The sequence below is a fragment of the Gossypium hirsutum genome, chromosome A04 (genome assembly GCF_007990345.1).
Source record: "Gossypium hirsutum isolate 1008001.06 chromosome A04, Gossypium_hirsutum_v2.1, whole genome shotgun sequence".
In the NCBI taxonomy this organism is placed as follows: Eukaryota; Viridiplantae; Streptophyta; class Magnoliopsida; order Malvales; family Malvaceae; genus Gossypium; species Gossypium hirsutum.
Genome location: NC_053427.1, coordinates 74,848,697 through 74,868,671, shown reverse-complemented (window position 1 = coordinate 74,868,671; position 19,975 = coordinate 74,848,697). Strand labels below are relative to the sequence as shown.

At 29.2% G+C, this 19,975-nt stretch overlaps 1 protein-coding gene across 1 annotated transcript; it reads right to left on the bottom strand.

Annotated features, from left to right (window-relative positions):
- Positions 1-6,610: 6,610 nt before the first annotated feature.
- LOC107948842 (uncharacterized) lies at positions 6,611-8,792 on the bottom strand. Its single transcript, XM_016883491.2, has 5 exons — positions 8,115-8,792; positions 7,706-8,017; positions 7,295-7,610; positions 7,084-7,203; positions 6,611-6,998 (listed from the first exon to the last, which is right to left on the bottom strand). Exons 1-5 carry the CDS (start codon positions 8,466-8,468, stop codon positions 6,892-6,894), a joined length of 1,209 nt encoding a protein of 402 aa, XP_016738980.2. The 5' UTR covers positions 8,469-8,792; the 3' UTR covers positions 6,611-6,891.
- Positions 8,793-19,975: the final 11,183 nt, after the last annotated feature.

Genomic DNA, 19,975 nt, shown 5'->3' with positions numbered 1-19,975 from the left:
ATTTTCAATCAAATTTTAATTATAGCCTTATACAACTCTCTATTATTAATTTCTATCAAAATCTCATTACAATTTTATAATATTTTCATTTTAGTCCCTATACTCAAAAACTAACATTTAACTTTACAATTTAGTCTCTATTTCATTTCCAAGCTTAAAAGCTAATATAAAAACACCAAAAACTTCAAAACTAATCAATGAAAATATTTTAAATCTTTAGAGTTTTGAGAATGGAGGTACAAGTTAGCTAAACCTAGTTACAACAATCTCAAAAACATAAAAATTACGAAAAACAAACTTTAAAAAGCTTACCATTAAAGAGACTGATTATTTGGAGTTAAAAATGACTTCTCCCTTTTTTTTTGCCTTGTTTTGATGGAATTGAGAAGGAAGATGAACAATGTTCATCTTTTCCCACTTTTAAATTTTATTATTTAATAATATTTTAACATTAAAAAATTAAAAAACCTTTACCAATTGTCGACCATGCTTTGTAACGGCTAAATTGCCATTTCAAGCCCTCTTTAATATCATTTTAAGCTTTAAGTAACTAAGATTCATAACAATTAACTTTTACAGTTTTTACGACTTAGTCTTTATACCTTAATTAACCACTAATTCAGAAAAATTACCTAACCAAAATTCAATAAAAAATTATAATTAACTCGTAAGTATTATTTAATAATATTTATGAACTCAATCATCGGAGAACAGGGTTTCGAAATCACTGTTTTTGGCACTATTAAAAACGAGTTGTTACAATATAATTTTTTTGAAGAAATATGTCACACCCGAAAAAATTAAGGTTTGATACAATGGTTACTTTGGGTTATTATTTTGGAAAGAACTTTCCGTATGTAGGCTCTAGTATAAATTAGAACGATTAATGGGCTGATTGGTAAATAGTTGATTTTCAAATCCGATTCAATTCCTTTAGAATTGGGAAACTCTTGGTGGGAGACAACATGATTATAAACAATAAAATGAGATTGAATAAAGGAATTTTAATATACGAGGGAGAATATATATAGATGGAGTGTCATTTTTCTAAGGGGAATTCTCTCATCTCTGTTTTTCATTTTTCTTCCATCTTATTCTCCTCGATCTGTTTGTAAAGATAAGGATAAAGGAGTGATCTGCATGGAGGGAGGAAACTAAAGTTTGTGCATAACTGAGAATTTATCAAGCTAGTAAGCTTCCTAACCTTTCTATATTCGCAAATTTAAGAAAAATGAAGAAGGTTGCGGTTTTCAGTTTAATCCGTTGGCTTTAAACTGTGATATGTAAGGTCGTAGTAAATCCTTGAAATGTCTCTGCAAAATCTTAGTGGTTTTATATTTGAGCATTGGGTTCAAAACTTCTCTTACTCACATTTTTATTTTTTGTTTTGCATTATTTTAAGCTTTTTCTATTTTTAGTTAATTTTTTAATACATTAGCTCCTTTAGTTAATTTTTTTTATTTTATAGTTACATATCTATTTTTTTGATTTTATAAATAAAAGAGTTTTTAATTAAAAAGATGGATTAAAAATAATAATAAAAAAATTTCTAATTGTTGTCGCCAGTGTGTCAGGCGACACCAATGAAAAAAATTGTATCAATTAAAATAATTTAAAGAACACGAAAAAAATTTATGGGTGTCACCTGATAGCTCGGCGACACCACTTTAATCTAAAAAAATGATTGATGGGTTAGTCGTAGACTTGTTCATGGGTCGAGCTACCCGCCCAAAATTTGGGAGGGTTTGGGTAAAAATATTATGCGTGAAAAATGGTTTGGGCAAAAAAATAAGCTCATTTAAAATATAAGTCGGGCTCGGGCTTAAACATTCAAGGCCCGAACCTAGCCCAGATCAACCTATTTTTAAGTTTATAATACTTTATATTATGTATTTTTATATATTATGTAATTTATAACACATTAAAAAAATAAATTTATACTAAATATATAATACTAGTATAATGTAAAGATTAAAATAATGTTTAGATAACTATATAAAAAATTTCAACAAATAAAAAATATATTAAATTACTAAATATTAAATTAATATAATATAAAAATTTTCTAAAAATTTTAAAATAATATGGACAAACTTAAAATAGAATTGAGTTAATCTTTTACAAATATTAACGGATTTGAACAAAAAATTTAATTCAATATTTTAAGATAGATCAAACCTAGACAAATATAAAATATATTAATATTATACTTAAACTCAGCTCAAACTTAACCTAACCACCCTCGTGACCTAGCACATTTAAAGCTTGGCAGGAGTGAAGTTGCACGAGAAAGCAAAGTTTAACAAAACTAAGCAAAAGTGAGATGTGCCTAATATTGACGTTGGTCACCTTCATTGGCGTAAAACTAGGTAAACTGCACAAATCACCCAAGGTAAACTGCAGAGATTGGGGAGTGGAACAAGTAAAGGCCCAAAGCTAATTTGGCTTTAAGAGCCATAAGAAAGCTACACGCCAGACGGAAGAAAGACAACAAAATATTAAGTTGTTTCTCTCTCTTTTTTTCTCAATTTATTGTAATTGATACAATTTTTTAAAAAAATTATAAAAATATGTTTTTCATTTTTGTTGCACTGTGAATTTTCATATTTTTTAAAAAATGCATACAGGCGTTGTCTAACATAATAATGGCACAAAAAAATATTATTTTTTAAAATCTAATGATTGAAGGAAAAAAGAGAGTGGTGCCGTCGATGTGTCAGGAGACACTGACGATAATTTTAATAAATGAATTATTTTCGTATATAATTTTCTCCTAATCATTTTCATAATTAATTAATTTTTAGAGTTATTTAAAAAAAAAACCTAAAATGGCTGAATTGCTAGAGTTAGGCTGAGTTTATTATATACCAAGGAGAGTTATGGATTAAATTTACGGGCTTAGGCCCAAACTGTTTTTTATATATTTTTATGGTCTAATTGTGTCTCTGGTTCCTGTAGTCTTAGGACTTTCGAAATTTAGTACTCTTGCTTTAAATTTTAGGAATTTAATTTCTATATTTTTTGGGGGTAAATTATACCAAATGTTATTAAACTATTAGTAAATTTACATTTTATTCATTCAACTTCAAAATGTCTCAAAATGGTCATTAAACTATTCAAAAGTTTTCATTTAAATCACTAAACCAAGCTGTTAAGGTTTTCTTTAGGTATAACGAATGAGCTCTAAGAGATAATTTGACAATCGGTACCATAGATTAGTACCCATCAACAAGTAAAAAAACATATCTTAAATCCAAGTTGATTTGACTATCAGTGTTGAAGATCAGAGAAAAAAAACTATTTGAATTTTGATTCGTAAATTTGTAACTTTCGAAATCGTTTCATGAAAAAAAACGAACCGTAGAAAACAAGGGGAATGAGTGCTTTCAATTAGTGTAGGCAATACAAACAGAGAAGGTAACGATTTTAATAGCCTATTGACTTAAATGAAAACTTTCGAATAGTTCAATAACTATTTTGTAACTTTTGAAATTGAGTGATCAAAACGTAAACTTATTATAATTTAGTGACTTTATATGTAATTTACCCTTTTGTTAGCTCATACATTTAAATATTAGAAGTGGGAAAGGCATAGTTAAATGGATTTTTAGTGTTATCTTAGAATTAAAGGTTGTGGCTTCCCAGACGAACTAAGTAATTTTGTGAAAAAAGTGAAGCTAAGCATGCAGTGGTCACTGGTTTGTTTGCCTAAGTTAGTATGGAAAGCTGTGAAAGATTGAATAGTAGAGCTAGCAAAGAAATTTATGTTCCCCTTGGATTGTTTTATGCCTTGTGATTGCATACTCACACCACAATTGCCTTTGCACTAAAATTTATTTGACTTTATCTTAGATTTGGATAAGTTTAAATTTAAATATCCAAACCAATAAGTGGTTGACTATAATAGTAAGACACATTGTATTTTTAAGGGGAGAATCCAGGTTTAAATTTTAGAGATGACATTGTTAGAAGAAGCAGTCACGAACCCCAAACATGAATAGTAAAACCAACATGAAGAATATCAAAAATAAATAAATAAATAAATACCCAACAACCATGTGGTGTATCGGATAGAGTATTGAATTCTTAGTTGATCAAAGTCAGACATCAAATAAATAAAATATGTCATAAGCCCTTATATTCCTCTAAATTTTAAAATTTAGTCATTGTATTTTTGGTCGGGTTTGGTCGGGTCAATGTAAAAAATTAAATTCGATTTTAGGTTTGATGCGGTTCAAAAAATAAGTCTAAAATTTTGTTTAAGTTCAATCTGGATAAAAAAATGTTATATCTGAGTTCGGCCTGCCTGTATTAATTTTTTATATAAAAATAAATTTAAAAAATATAATATATCAAAACACCTACCAAGAAAAAGTATTTTGTTTTCGTTCAACCTATAACCCCATATGAAATACTGGACAGTTTAAATTTAGCAACATTCTTCTCCCAATATTCATTTCGAGAAAAAAATAATATGCAACTTTGAGTTGTCAATTATATCCTTTATGGAAATGGCAAAACGACTCAGAGAATTTCTGACACAAATATTCAACTAGTTCGGACTTGTTTAGTGTTGAGTTGGGACCAAGACAACAAAAGTTCTTCCACCGAAGAGGTCTGTGCTTCCTTTGTTGAAGTAAGTACAAATGGTCTGATTCGAGATTTCTTAAGAATCGAATTAGTAAAATCTCATATTTTTTTATATCAAAAAAAAGAAATGATCTGGTTCAATATTGATTTCTGATAATAGGTTAGATTCTACTAATAAAAATTCATTTTATTCCAACACAAGGATTCAACAATCGTTTAGCCAAAATCACTGAACTATTCATACGCTCTTGAACAGAAATAAGGAATCCCAATCTTTGATAATTTTGTCATTATCTAATTGTTTTCACATGGGCTCATTCAACGATGTAAAATATCACAATATGATAAAACAAACAATTATAAAAGATCCTCTAATTCAAATTAAGAATTTATCGGGAGTATAAAAACATTAAAATAAATGTTTCTCAACAAATTGAAAATACATATTAAAAAAGTCTTTATACTTAAATAACACTAACATAGTTATAACTTAAAAATCAAAAGCCTCTAAAATAATAACAAAATTAACAATAAAAAATTATACAATATCCAAACAATAACAACAATATAATAGTAATATACTAATGAAATGATAACAAAATAACAACAATAAGCAACAACAGACAGCAACATATAATTTTTTTATCAAAATTGAGTCGAGCTCAAGCCAAAAATTCTTGTCAGAAACTTGCCCGTTTTCTAAATATGTTTTTTTTAACTTATTTTTTGAGTCTATATTTTTTAAAATTCTCCTCTTTTTAAGTAGATTTTTAGACCTAAACGAGTGAGTCAACGTGTATACTTAAAGTAATTTTTTAATGTTAGTTTACTCATGAAATCAAATCGGTCTTTGGATTGTATATTGAGAACCTCAAATCAGTATGTTGGCTGCTTGTTTGGATTTAGGATGCTGCCATGTTTGATTTTGACGGAGTAAAGGCATCATTATCATCTCAAATCGTTAACCGCAATTTAAAATTTTTCTAATATCTTTGCTTTTAAGGTAGAAATTTAAAATTAATGGGAGGGAGAGGAGGAGATGTACTCAAAGTGTACCCAGATTTGATACGGTGGTATTTACTTACAGGCAGTTTTTTCCCATAAATTTAATGATTAAAAGGGAAAGATGTGTTGTCGGGTTTTAGCAATCAAAATCTGGTAAGATCCCTAAATCAACGCATCGACCACACAAAAAAGAAAATAGAGACACCAAAAATGTGGAAACAGATTGTTAGCGTACCATAAAACCATTCCAGCAGATTCACCCCCTGTTTTTACTGTTTTAACCAAAAGGTAAAGATATGGAAAGATCACAAAAGATTTTGACACGTGTACAGGTAACCTCACCGCCAATTTCGTGTATGCACAATGCTTGCTTCCTTCCCAAGTAAAGCTCAATATCCTTATACTCTACACAAGTGGTGAATTTAATTATTACTCTTATACCATGTTCCATATTTTTAAATTTTTTAATTTTGATGCAATGAGAGTCATTAGTCTTTAATTAAATTTTTGGTAATTACCATGAAGTGAAATTTTAAAACATTCATGGACTAAAATTATAATGTCAATCTGAAGTGTTAAAAAGACTAAATTAACAACTTATAAAGGAATATCTAGATGGAAGAAAAAGAGGTCAAATAATTAATTTTTAAAAATTAAGAATAAATTGATAAAATGTATAAATTGAAAAAAAGGTGACAAGATTGAAAAGAGGTTATAATAGCTAAAGAAATGAAATCCATTATTTTTACTTAAGCATTGGGCATGTTATTGAATTATATTTTTTTTAAAAAAGGTGTGGTACTGGCTTGGGCACAGCATAATAGTCAAAATTCCAGGTAGATTACCAGACAATTAACAAACTCATTAAGACAACCTTAAAACATACCAGCTCTTTAATGACAAATCTACTCTTCTCTTTATTATTATTATTATTATTTCAGTTGAGTAAATAAATGCCTAAAAGCTCAGTGAAGTGAAACAATAATAGTTTAGTAGACAAACAAGACCACCTATGTGGTTAGAATCGTAGAGCTCATCTTCTGCCAAATATTTATTGACCCAATTCCCAGATTTACAAAACAAAATAACCCTTGCTCAGCCCCCACCCACATTCAACAAAACCTGCTTACTACCTACACATTCTTCCTTCTTATTTTCACCCAAATAACCATTTCATTTCGTCTTCTTAACCCTATACTTCTATACTACAATTTCATTTCACCATAGCAAACTAACATCCTTTTCTCCTACAACTACCCAAAAAGAGATCATGAAAACCCAACCACCGACGGCTGCTCAATATGTCCATTCCTGAGGTAACGCAACTTCGTGGTTTATTCCTTGATGTTGCCTGAAATTGCGCTGCTTCTGGTTCCCACCACTTCCAAGTTTCAAAGCAGCATCTACAAATATAGATAACGACTAAATCAGTCGTATAACTACAAAGTGATTCATAAAGTAGAATGCCTAATTAGATTGGCTTTTTACCAATTTCGGCGGTGAAATTAGCGTTCAACCGAGGATTAAGCTGGGGCTGAGCACCAAGCCCATCAAGATTTAAGTTCAAGGCCTGAACCACTCTAGCTGGAAGCAGAACAGTAGGACAAGCTGCCAATATAATAAAAACAAAATAAGATCCTGTCAAAGAAACCCAAGAGAAAAAATGCATTTTTATTGCAAAAGGAGAATAGGTAAGGACCTGGCTTCTTGCGGGGTTCAAAAGGTGCACCAATACGGCGAGGCAAGAAAACGCCAGTTCCAGCACATTCCCTTTTTCTAGTTGGATTGCCCAAGAAAACTGCCCTCATACCCGACCCGTTTGGCGTCTGGGTTTGCTGCTGCAGAGGGGTCCATGCAGATTGGGACAAACCCATAGGCCTATTGCTACTATTATTACTCCTCACTCTGCTTTGGACCACATGGTTATGGTGGTGCGAATGCAGCTGCTGCTTTTGTCCTGCCCAAACCGATGCATTTTGTTGTTTCATTAGCAACTGTTGCTTCAGCATCTGAAACTGAGACATAACAGAAAACGACCAATTTTATATACTTAAGAGGGAAAAAAACAATCCAAGTAAAACATTTCTAGGTCTGGTTTAAGGTTTTTTACTTGAGCGGCCTGTAGTTTCTGGTGAGCAAGAGACTGAGTAGGCAGGTAAAAGCCAGTAACATCGGCGTTCGGTGAGAACTTCCTTGCCGAAGAACCTAAGAGGCCTCTGTTGTTGAGCCCACCGTATGATTCTTCACTCATTCGCATCCTTGCAACTTCCTCTGCCGCCGCATACAGCAAATCCCATGTTCCCGGCGGTGACGGAACTCGGGATTGGCAAGTAGGGCTTCCACGGCTAGACCCTTGCATGCAACAGCACCCGCTCCTTGATACACATAAGGTTGATTGCGGCGAACTGGACATGACCCGACCCTTAAAAAAGCAAAAATAAAAATAAAACTAAAATAAGAAACCGTCCTTGAATCAAATAACTTAGTGGAGAAGTTGAGTGTTAAGTTCTTCAATAGACCTTAGGGTTTTCAGAAGCAAAGGCACGGACGTTTCTGCGAATACCGTCTTCGAGGGTAGAGTGAGCCATTTGACGAGTTAACCCAGCAAGATAATCTTCTTCGTCACTCTCTGTCTCAGTAGAACCCACCACTGACTCAACCGGAGAACTTGGATCCGAAGAGAAACCCAAAGACCCAAACCCATAAGGGAACTCGTAGGGAAACAAAGACTTAGAACTGTCAAGCTCTAATCCAAAACCACCATCAACATACTTGGGATTGCTCTTAGCCTTACTATTGTCGATGCCCAAGTCGTCGTCGGTTAAAAACTGAGGTGGAAGCCAAAACTCAGCGTCGTCTAAAACCTGCGCCATGAGAAAGAAAAGCAAAGCTAAAGAATGAAGATATCAGAGAAAGGACACCAAAAGGTAAGAAATTGATGAGTAGAGAGTAATGGATGGTTGCTGCTTGGTTAAGATTTAATAATAAGCAGTTGCATCTCTGTTTTGGTGGCCATGGCAGAGTTCGGGGCCCACCAAAAAAATATATATTTTTTAAGAAAATGCCCTATTCACAACTGAGCAAAAAGTGGAGAGGTGGGGAGAAAGAGGTGAGAAATGGGGGGATTTTCAGTGAGAAAAAGCAATGAAAGAGAAGATTACAGAAAAAGCGGGGATGAGTTTCCCACTCGGTGATATAGGAAGGTTGGAACACGCTCCTACTATATTGTAGGGTCCATGGAGGGAGCTGCAGGCTTGCATCCAGGTAAGTGGGGCCAATTCAAAATATAGGAAGCACTTGAACCAGCATGTGATAGGGCCACCATTTTCTTTTTCTATTTTTAATTCCATCAAGCCGTTTTTTAAGGCTAAATTGCTTAATTAGATGCAAAACAAAATCTAATTTTTCTTTTTCTTTTTTAATTTCAATACCTTGAACCCAGGGGCTATGCTTTCCACTTGGCAGTCCAGGGAGTCATTCACCATCTATATTTAATTTTTGTTTATTATATTTTTATAATTATATACTTACATAATTTAAATTTTTGAAAAATCTTACTTATTATAAGAAATTATTATTATGATAGTAAAAAAATAGGGTTTTTACTAAAATGTTATAAAAAATAAAATAATATACAAAAATAATATATTTAAAAAATTATGTACCAAAATAATACATTTAGGATAATCACGCTTGGTGCATAGGCGACACTACTTTACTCTGACACAAAAAAACTGTTAAAAAATATTATTATATTTTAAAAAAATAAAATCTATTAAAAAAATTGATGTGATATTAGTGAAGGGCAAGCCAGAGGTGACATTGGTGAAGCCTATACCATAAGTGGCACCTACACCCCCAAACCTCTTCCGTCTCTGTTTAAGTTAAAAAAAACTATCATGAATTTTTTTAAACAATACGTTAAAGAAAAGTAATATTATTTCTGTTAAAAAAATAATATATTAAAAAAAACCTATTAAAAAATAAAATTTACTTTTAATAGTTACATTTTTTTTCAAATTGATATTTATTTATTTTTTAAGTTAAATTAAACTAATTTTTAAAAATAATTAAATTGTTATTTTTAAGAAAAATATTATATTTTTAGAAATTAAAACACAAATCACATTTCACATGGACATTCAAAATTAAAAATAATAATACAAAATCCATGTGAAATGTGATGTGTATTTTAATATCTAAAAATATAATATTTTTATTAAAAATAACAATTTAACTATTTTTAAAAATTAGTTTAATTTAACTTAATAATAAATAAAGATTAATTTGAAAAAAAATGTAAATATAAAGGTAAATTTTATTTTTTGTTTTTTTAACAGCTTTTTTTTAACATATTACTGTCTTTTTTAACAGAAATAATATTATTGTTTTTTTAACATATTGCTTAAAAAATCCATGATACAATTTTTTTTTAACTTAGATAGAGCTGGAGGGGGTTTGGGGGTATGGGTGTCACCTATGGCATAGGCTTCACCAGTGCCGTCTCTAGCTTGCCCTACACCAGTGTCACATCAATTTTTTTAACAGACTTTATTTATTTTTAAATATAATAGTTTTTTTTTTGACAATTTTTTTATGTCAGAGTAAGGTGGTGCTGTCTATGCACCAGGCATAACCACCTTAAATATACTATTTTGGTACATAATTTTTTAAATATACTATTTTCGTATTTTATTCTTTATTATAATATTTTAGTAAAAACCCCTAAAAATAAAATAAAATCATCATCTCTATTATGTTATGGTAGTCTAAAAAAGTAGTTGATAATACGATTATTAGTAAAAATAATAAGTATCATATGTAATTTTACCTAATTATTTTAGTGCATATTTGTTGAGTTATTTCACTTACGATTGAAGTTATGAAAAATGTAATATGTTAGTATGATCCAACCTTAATTTTTAATGTTATACTAAAGTGACATTGTTAATATAAGAAATATTTTCTTAGAACATCAAATGTCATTTTTAAACCTTAAATATTTCAAATTAAAGTGTTCGTAGCACTATTCTCTCAAATAGAATCATATGTCCATGATATGGTGTAATAAAATATTTTATATTTACATAATAAGTATTACCTTATAATATTTGAGTTCACAGTTCAAATCGTCTATAGTTTTAATTATAAAAACTTAAATAAATTTATTTTGAGGAAAGACTTATACTAGATTATATCTCTCTTTATAATACGTAAATTAAGTATAAAAAATAATATAAAATTTATAATATATAACCTTTTATAAAAAAAAATTATAAATTGTCTAATAACTTTCATAATACTTATTATGAATAATATGTATTTTTTGCAATAACTTTAGAAAGAAATTTTTTTATAAGTTATCATAAAAATGTAATAAAAAAACCTATAACATTTTTTATAAATAAATATATTATTTTTATAATATAGCATGAATACATAAATAAGTTATATTCTTACTTTTTGGTCATAAATTTTTATAAATAAATATGTTATAACACCTTTATAACATGTAAATTATTTTTTATAATTAACTTTTTTATCATACCTTTAAAATCTTTTAGGATTTAAACAATTTTTTTGGTTATAACTTTATAAAATACACAAATTATTTTTCTAATATATTTTTTAAGAATTTATAATATAATAAATTTTTTGTTTCAAACCCTCACATTTGTTCTTTCTTATAATATAATAATTATAACTTGTGTAAAATTAATTTTTTTTAAATTAGATTTTTACGTAATTATTTAAATTCTTATTTCTAAGAAATCGAAAGTTTAATTGAAGTGTTCTAATTACACCCAAATTGACAAGATCATCAATTACAATAATTATCCAAACATACTACCATTTTGTAATTACAAGCAACTCTACCCAAATTCAATTATTAAGTGGCTTTACAAACGCTATCTTATTGTTTTTAATGATTTATTTAATAATTACTTTTGAAAATGATATTTATTGAATTTGGGTTTCTAATTTTAATATGAATCAAATCTCTATTATGTAAAAAATTAATGTAATTTAATAAAAATAAATCAATAATTTTGAACGAGAAGAGAAAATAAATAGGGTGAGGCAATAGTGAATTTAGATAGACAGTATATTTACTTGTGGTTAGTGTAAAAACAGTAATAACAGTGAGATGTTGTTTGACTAAACAAAAAATATATTTATCCAATGGTGGATTTAGATAAATGATACATACTGCATCGTACTGTTTATCTAAACCCAACAATTAAAAGAAAATTAAGTGTAATTTTTTTTCCTTAATTATAAGTCAGTGAGCCGTCGTTTGGCTAAACATTTTATCTTGAGTTTGTTTATAACGTTGGTCGTTCTCAGTAAACATCATAACGGGGTGTGCTATTCCATTTTCACTCTTCGCCGACGTTGAACGGACCTCCTCTTGTGGATGCAACACCCCTTCCCTCAACTCCATTGCATACTTATTTTCAGATCCATCACCGTTCAAAAAAAAAAAAACAAAATGGCCTGCACAATTCATGCTACCACGTTCATAACACGTCCACTAAGTCCTAACAAGGGGTCAACAAATTACTTTCTATTTCACTTGAAAATTCCAAATAAAATTTAAAATTTGAATTAATCGATTCTAACAATTTCAATATTCATCTCAAATTTTTTTTTATATTTCCGATGATTTCAAATCTTCATTAATATATTGGTATACAGAAATTCTTATTTTTCTCCATGCTATAAACAAATTACTTTATCATATTAAAATTTAAAATTTAAAGTTAAATATAATATTAGTACCTAGACTTGTTCATTTCTCTTAAATTGATATCTAATTTCTTTTTTTCATCCACTAGTTTCGTACATGTGACTAATGACATTAATTTTTTAGTTTCATCCTATTTGGCAATAGAAACTCTCCAATGTTTTTCTCTTTCACTTTTTTTCTTTCTTCTTTCTTTTTTTTTTTCTTCTCTGAATCTCCTTTCTATTTCATCGCTTCATGATAATCTTCTTTCTCTCTCAAAATGGGTTTGTTAGGGTATGTTAATAAATTTTTGGTAATCTGTTGGAAATTTTTAATGGGTATTGATTCATCTTCCATCGCTGTTTGTTCCACCATGCTTCGACGCGGATAGAAGTCTGGTTCTCCTATCGTCTTCGGCATTGTCGAATCGCGGCCAGCTTCCTATTCACCTTTTGTCACTTCCTGTTCCACCTCATTTCGACACCAATAGAAGTTCAATGTGACTGTATTTGAAACCCCAGCATCGAAGATGAAGATGAAGCTTTCGTGGTTTTGGGTGTTTGAGATGAAGGTGAAAAAGATGGTCTCTTTTACCTTTTTTCTTCTTCTTTGCTTCTCTAATCTTTTTTTTTTTTAATATCGGTTGTTGTTTGATTCTTATTGGGTTTAATGGATTTGATATTTGAGTTTGATTTCTGCTAACTAGGGCATTTGAATCATTGGATTGGTGTGAATCATCGATAAAACTGCTTTGGCAAAAACTTCAACATCTTGTTTCTAGGTTTTGCTTGTTTATCTATGAAAAAAATAATACAATCACTTTTTTCTTCCAACTTTCTTTCTGGTCTTTTGTTTCCTCATCTCGGTTATCGTTCATTTCCATTGCTTTTCCAGGAAATGTTACTTCTCTACTTGTAATTAATTTACTAGTAAACAAACAGAGCTAAGAAAATTGATAGATTTCTTTTCATAGGTTTATGTATTATTTTGAATCATCACCTTTGCAGTGTTGTCTTTTATCAAATGAGCTAAGAGATTTCTTAAGACCATGTTAATGAAAAGGATGAACAAAAGAAATACACAGAAAACGGAATAGGTAAAACGGAATAGGTAGAAAACAATGAGAATTTTAGAAATATGGTGAAAGGAAAAAAATTTAGGGAAATTTTTTTAAGGGAGTTTTAAAGGGAAATTTGTTGAAAGGAAAAAATATCGTGAAACATAAAGGAGAAGAAAGGAGAAACAGAGAAAAAAAGAGAGAAAGAAGGAAGAGAACAAGGGAAAGAACAGTGAGAAAGAAATTTGAGAGTTTCAATTGCCAAATAAGATGACAGGTGGTGGTGCGTGACTGGTTAGTGCTGTCACGTTAACAAAAACCTGTTCTGTTATACTTAAAAAAAAGTATTTCTAGCTTCAAAAATATTTTTAGAAGAAAAACTGTGATAAATAAGTTTTTTTTAGCTTAAATTTTTAGTTTTTCATAAGTATTTTTTAAAAATTTTAAAAGCACTTTTAAAATAGAGAAACTAAAATTTTTAGCTTTTCCTTTTCTAGAAACACTTTTAATGCGTAATTACTTTTTCACTTCTCTAATAATATAATACTTTCTTATTTTTTTCTTGGTGCTTCATTACAAATGTGTTAAAATCATTAATTAAAATAAAAAATATTTTTTAAAATACTAATTATAAATTTTTAATGGTTATATTTAAAATATAGTCTATATATTCTAATTAAATTTTATAAATAATTAATATTTATTACTTAAAAATATTTAAAATTTATATTTCATATATTAAAATATTAACAATAAGTTATAATAAGATTTTTTTTTTATATTTTTACTAAAATATAATAATATTAACTAAATATTATTTAAATACATATTTGTTACTTGATAATAATATGTCTAAAATGGACATTTTATTTCTCAAAAGCACTTTTTGATAACAATGTTAAACACTCAAATTTTAAACTAAACTTTTCAAAAACACTTTTCCACAACATATTTCGACAACACTTTTTAAAAGTATTGCCAAACTAGTCATTAGTCATAGGTACTAAACTAGTGGATGGAAAAAAAATTCGGGTATCAATCTGGGACAAAAATAAATCATAAGTACTAATTTGGGAGAAATGGACAAGTTCGGGTATCAGTCTTATATTTAACCCTAAAATTTATTGTATTTCATTAGTTTTCGTTTAAAATAAGGTTTCAAATATGTATGGTGAGAAATTTATGCATTTTAGTCCGAAATTTAGTCGTCGTCAAAGTTTTAATTTGACATGTTAAAATTCTTTTAATTTAATTTAAATAAATTTATTTGACAAAATTTGATTCAAATTTTATTTCACTTTGACTCCAATCATAATCTTTTCAAATTGAGTTAGCTTGTTCAAATAAACCTTATCAAGTTCAATTTTTTTTAACTTAATTGATTCAATCAAATATTACCCTAATCCTAAAATGTTATTCGGGTTTTCTTTACTTTTTCAAAAAAAAAATCATTTATTAAAAGTTTGATTTTGAAATTCTTACATCTACTTTAGAATTTAAAAAATTAGTCTAGGGTAAATTGTTAAGAATTTATTTCTTGAGAAAATAGTCGAAGTGAGTAGCATTATTAAACCTTTTCTATCAAAAAAAGATTAAACTTGTTATTTTCGTAATTATTTATTTATAAAATTGAAAATAAATTATTTGAAATCTGAAAGGAAAAAATATCTAGAAGTGGGGCTTGCAAATTATAATTCCCAAAACACAAAAGTATTAGGTTCAAAAACATTTATTATGGTGTTGGAAGGACAGCAGGGAATAAATAATCTTAGGTAGTGTTGTCCAACTCTTTTTTCATGGCATCCCTCATAAATGGTGACACACTTATGGCATGTTTGTGGGGTTAATGCTAGACCACAAATCTCTTTCTTCCCATCTTCAAGTTGATATACTTAGTTGTGTGCACGTAGCAGCTGTGAAATAACGTTATGGGTTTAGTGAAGAAAAGCAGAATGTCAATCGTATTTGTAACATACACAATTGTATAATTGATGCCGTGAGTGAGTGGAGTCCAGCCAGGTTGGGAGGTGGGGGCTTTGGGGCGTGCCTCCATCTCCTGGCAATCAAAAGTAAGACCTGTCGTTGGATATGATTTAAAGAATTTTTTATATAGGGTAGTTCCTCCATTCATCAAATTAATTCTTTAAATCATGTCAGTAATTAAATTTAACCTCAGCAAAATTCGTTTTGATTTTAAAAAGTTAAAAGAAATTAAATTTTAAGTTAGTCAATTTAAAATTTTTTGAGTTATTCGAATTATTCGAGTCGAGTTAAATTTTATAATTCGAATAATATATTAGTGTAAATACTCTCTTGTTCTCTATCAACTTTGAAAAAAAGTAAATTGATCTCTCTCTAAAAAAAATAAAAAATAATTAAAATAATTTTTAAATTTCAAAAAAATAAAAAAATTTCTAAAATAATAATCTTGTGACCTAATTAATGATTTAAATTTATTATACTCAAATATCTTATTTTTATTATTATTTTGCTTTAAAAAAAACAGGTCAATCGTACTCTAACATGAAATTAGTTATACAGTAACAATATTTTTATTTGACATATTTAATTTTTTTAATTTAACTTGAACAATTTCACACGACTCGATTCGAAAAAAGTTTAAATTGAGTTAAGATAATAAAATTGGACTTGTGAGCTCGATTAACTCAAAATATTTTCGCTCAATTCGACCGAATGCTCCCCCTAGTGAACCAGTACCGATTGGATCAATTCAATTAAAAATAAAAAAATTCAGTTTAATCATCAGTTCAATTGATTTTGATTTAGTTTAATTGGTTTAACCGTCAGTTCAATTAATTTATTTAGTAGTTCGTACCAAATTAAAATCACTTTTTAGATCGGTATCTCAGTCGATTCTCATCTCAATCACTTGATTGACTTGTTTAATCCAATTTAAATAATAGTGAGTCAAACCATTGATTTTTAATCTAACCAATTCAATAAGTCCAAATAAATTAGACAGAATAAATTATTAGAATATTTTGAAAGAAATAATATATTTTTAAAAAAAATTATAAAAATCAATTGAATTTAACCAATTTCCAATTAGACTATTTATTTTTTGTTGAGTAATCCTTAAGCTTGCTCTCATAATTCCTTTAATCCTTGCTCTGCTTTTTGTGTTCAACGATGCAGACGCAAGTGCTATGTTGTTAGATTAGATAAAAATCAAGAAATTTAATCTTTTATGGTTTGAATAATATATTTGTATTTTAGATATATCTACAATTTTAGTTTTTTAGAGTAATATCGAATAAAGATTTAATTTTAATAATTTACATTAAATATTAAAAATAATTGCTCTTTAATTCGGTAAAGATTTTTCACTGTGACCTTAAAATCGAGATATACAAATTTATAGTAATTCCTTTTTTTTTTTTTTGGTGCTACATGTCTACGAATAAGACTATTTCATTCTATTTTGTTTTGCTATAATGAAAATATAAATGGTGTTCCATAATTAATACAATATTTTAAACCCAAAGTTTAATCAAGTTGTAAATTTAAACAGCAATATCTGTAGGAAGTTTATATTTATGAATATGTATTTTTTTTAATAGTAAAAAAAGTTGATTAGTCAAAATCATTGACATATATTGGTAGGTCCCCCAAATCCTTCACATGACATGCTTGGAGAGAATTAATGCAATTTGAGGATTAGGAAGCAAAATAATGAGCCGCAGTTCATTTCAGTCCTAGCATGACTATGGACCCCAAACACTGCAAGTCAAATTAGATAGAGTTCATAATTTTAACCTTAATCATGGTGTGGTCAATCTCAACAAACGCCATTAACAAAACATTGATCAAACCAAATAATAGAAAAAATAAAAGATGATGTGTTTCACTTAAAAATTGGGTCCTTTAGGTGCAGTGATTGACCTAATTGGGGTGGTCTGATTTGCACATGGAGATCTTCCATTATCAATTATATTTGGCCTTCTTTCACTTTATATTTATGGCAACCCACTCGATCTTATCACTCATTATCCTTTTGGTAGCTCACACATGCGCATGTGGGAAGGGGGGAAAAAACAGAGAACATGGCAATCAACAATTTCACCGGCCAAAGCACCATGAATTATTGTTCTGTTTTTAGTCCGATATTTTGTTCTAATCTGATTATTTACTTTTGTTTTTAAATCGTTTACATTATTTTATATTTGGTGATTATTGGGATGCGTATTTACATCGTGGTTGTAAAACTTTCGAAAAAGAAAAATGGAAGATGGATGTATTTGTTACATATATAGTAGTATGAATGTGGGTGCATGACAATTGGAGCCTTTTATCCAAGGTCTAAAATTTGTTGAGGACACATTTGTAAAAGATTAAAGACCATAAAAAGAGGTATGTATGTATGTTGTTGAGCAGTGAGGACTTGGGATTCGGGTGGGCAGAGTTTGTGGAAAAATGTTAACCATCAAATAAAAACAAAAGGGTTGTTAAACGAAAAGGAAAAAGGGGCGGTTTAAGCGCAATGACAGGCGCGTGGTGTAGGAGACCAGCTGTAAAAACTATAACCCTAAACATGTTTGGTTGTTACTGATAATCAATTATTCAATATTACAGCTAAAAAAAAAAAGAGAAAGAATGTGGAGAGAAACATGTCACCTTGATTAGCGGGCAACAACGGGGTTTCGTGTTTAATGCTCTCTCTTTTTAATTTTTTTTTTTGGTGGGATGTGTGGCATTGTCCATATTCACCTCTTTGGGGGGAGGGATTGGTTTTGTAGGTCAAAACTTTGACCATTTGTTTCCCGCCATTATGCACTTTGTCTGACCCAATAAACAACACCCTAGATTTGCTTATTAAGTGGAAAACAGAAGCAGACTCCAGCTGCTTATTTGTTAATTAGAAAGCTAAGGCTTTTTTACATTTAAAATGATGCAAAATTGGTTACCAAACCTTAGTACAATCATTGGAAAATTAGTAACTAATATCAACAATTATGGATTATGCTCTCTCTCTCTTCCACTTCTACTGCAGATGTTGATGATGACTTACTCACCCTTAATGACTACTTATATTGGAGGCTTTTCTTGTTTTTAACTTTTACTCATTTAGATTTTTATCAGCCATTTTGCTATCAGTATGTTCTTCATAATTAGGATTTAATTTAAGGAATAAGTTTTTTTTTCTTCATTTTCGTTTTATAATGTATGTTCATTACATCACTATATTAATAAAAATTATAACTTAAAACTATAAATATTTTTTATTTCGATAAATCAAACCCTAAAAATCAAACCCACCATTATAAGGTTGCTTTATCCACATTTCATGTTGACAATTTTTGAAGTGAAATATTAATGATGTTAATGATTGAATTATTATTTTTAAAATAAAATTATTACATACACAGATTTAGTTTGAAAAAGAAAAAGAGAACAACTAGATTTATAAAATGTATGTCACTTTAACCACATGAATATTGAAAACAAAAAACAAACAAAAGAAGAAGCTTAAACCCAAAATAGACCCCTTTCTCACGTCCAATGAAGGGAGAAAATTGATAAAAATATGCAAGTCCAAGATGATCTGTTTAGACCCAAAATGGTATTTGGAAGGCCAGTTTCAAATTGTGGGCTGAACTTGCTTATCACACCAACATCTGCTTAGCAGGCCCAATATTTGGCCATATGCCTAAGGTGAGTAACTCAGATTTCAGTTAAGTAGGCCTCCAAAACAAATATGAGTCGGCGTTGGATGGGTCACCATCGGTCATTTCTTCTGTGCTTGCTTGGTTTGGCGGACCACTGTAGCTTACAACAAAGGTTTTTTATCGGAATAATATAAAATTAAAATAAAAAACAAAAATGGGTTGTTGCTAAAATTAAGTACTAAAATAGTATATTTGGAAGGGTGGAGGGTGGTGCATAGGCGGCAATATCCTTATTTTCTGACACTTTACAGTAAAAAAAAAACAATGGGATAAGACATGGGTGGAGGGTTTGGCGCAAGCGACACAGATGGAGGGGCTGGTAGAAGTGGCACCACTTTAGTAGGGATGGGACGGCTGCATGTTGAGTTCCTCTGTATTTTTGTGTGTTTGGGGACCTTATAATGGTCCCCAAGTTCCATTTTTGGCCGTGAGTGAAGGAGAAAGAGAAGGAGAAGAAAAGAAGAGAAGTAGAAGAAGAAGAAGGAGAAGGAGAAGGAGAAGGAGAGGCTGAGTAGGGAAGGGAAGGGAAAAAGAAAAGGAAAAAAGAGAAGGAGAATAGAAAGAGGGAAGGAGAAAGAGGAGGAAAAAAAATAGAAAAGAAAAAGGTAAATTATTTTTGTTATAAATTAATGGATTAATGTTAATTTAATTTGCTTTTTTGTTATTATTGTTGATTTAATTCAGATTTAATTTTTAAATGTGATTTTGTAAGGTTTTATTTGGTTAAAAAGAGCTATTAAGGTATGTTTGTATTTATTTTATAATTCTATTCATTCATAATTTATTTTTAATGTTTATTGAAGTAAAAAAAAAGCCTATTTATATTATGTACAAAGAATGTTTTATTTTTTTATATAATTTATTTATTATGTGTGTTTTAGGTTGATTAGATATATTTTTATGAAA

What these genes read in the sequence shown, in the direction of transcription:
- LOC107948842 (XM_016883491.2), bottom strand. Translation starts at nt 8,468, where the DNA reads ATGGCGCAGGTTTTAGACGACGCTGAGTTTTGGCTTCCACCTCAGTTT. An exon ending in TTGCTTCTGAAAACCCTAAG is followed by an intron (nt 8,018 to 8,114) that starts GTCTATTGAAGA and finishes TGCTTTTTTAAG; the next exon opens with GGTCGGGTCATGTCCAGTTC. An exon ending in AGAAACTACAGGCCGCTCAA is followed by an intron (nt 7,611 to 7,705) that starts GTAAAAAACCTT and finishes GTTATGTCTCAG; the next exon opens with TTTCAGATGCTGAAGCAACA.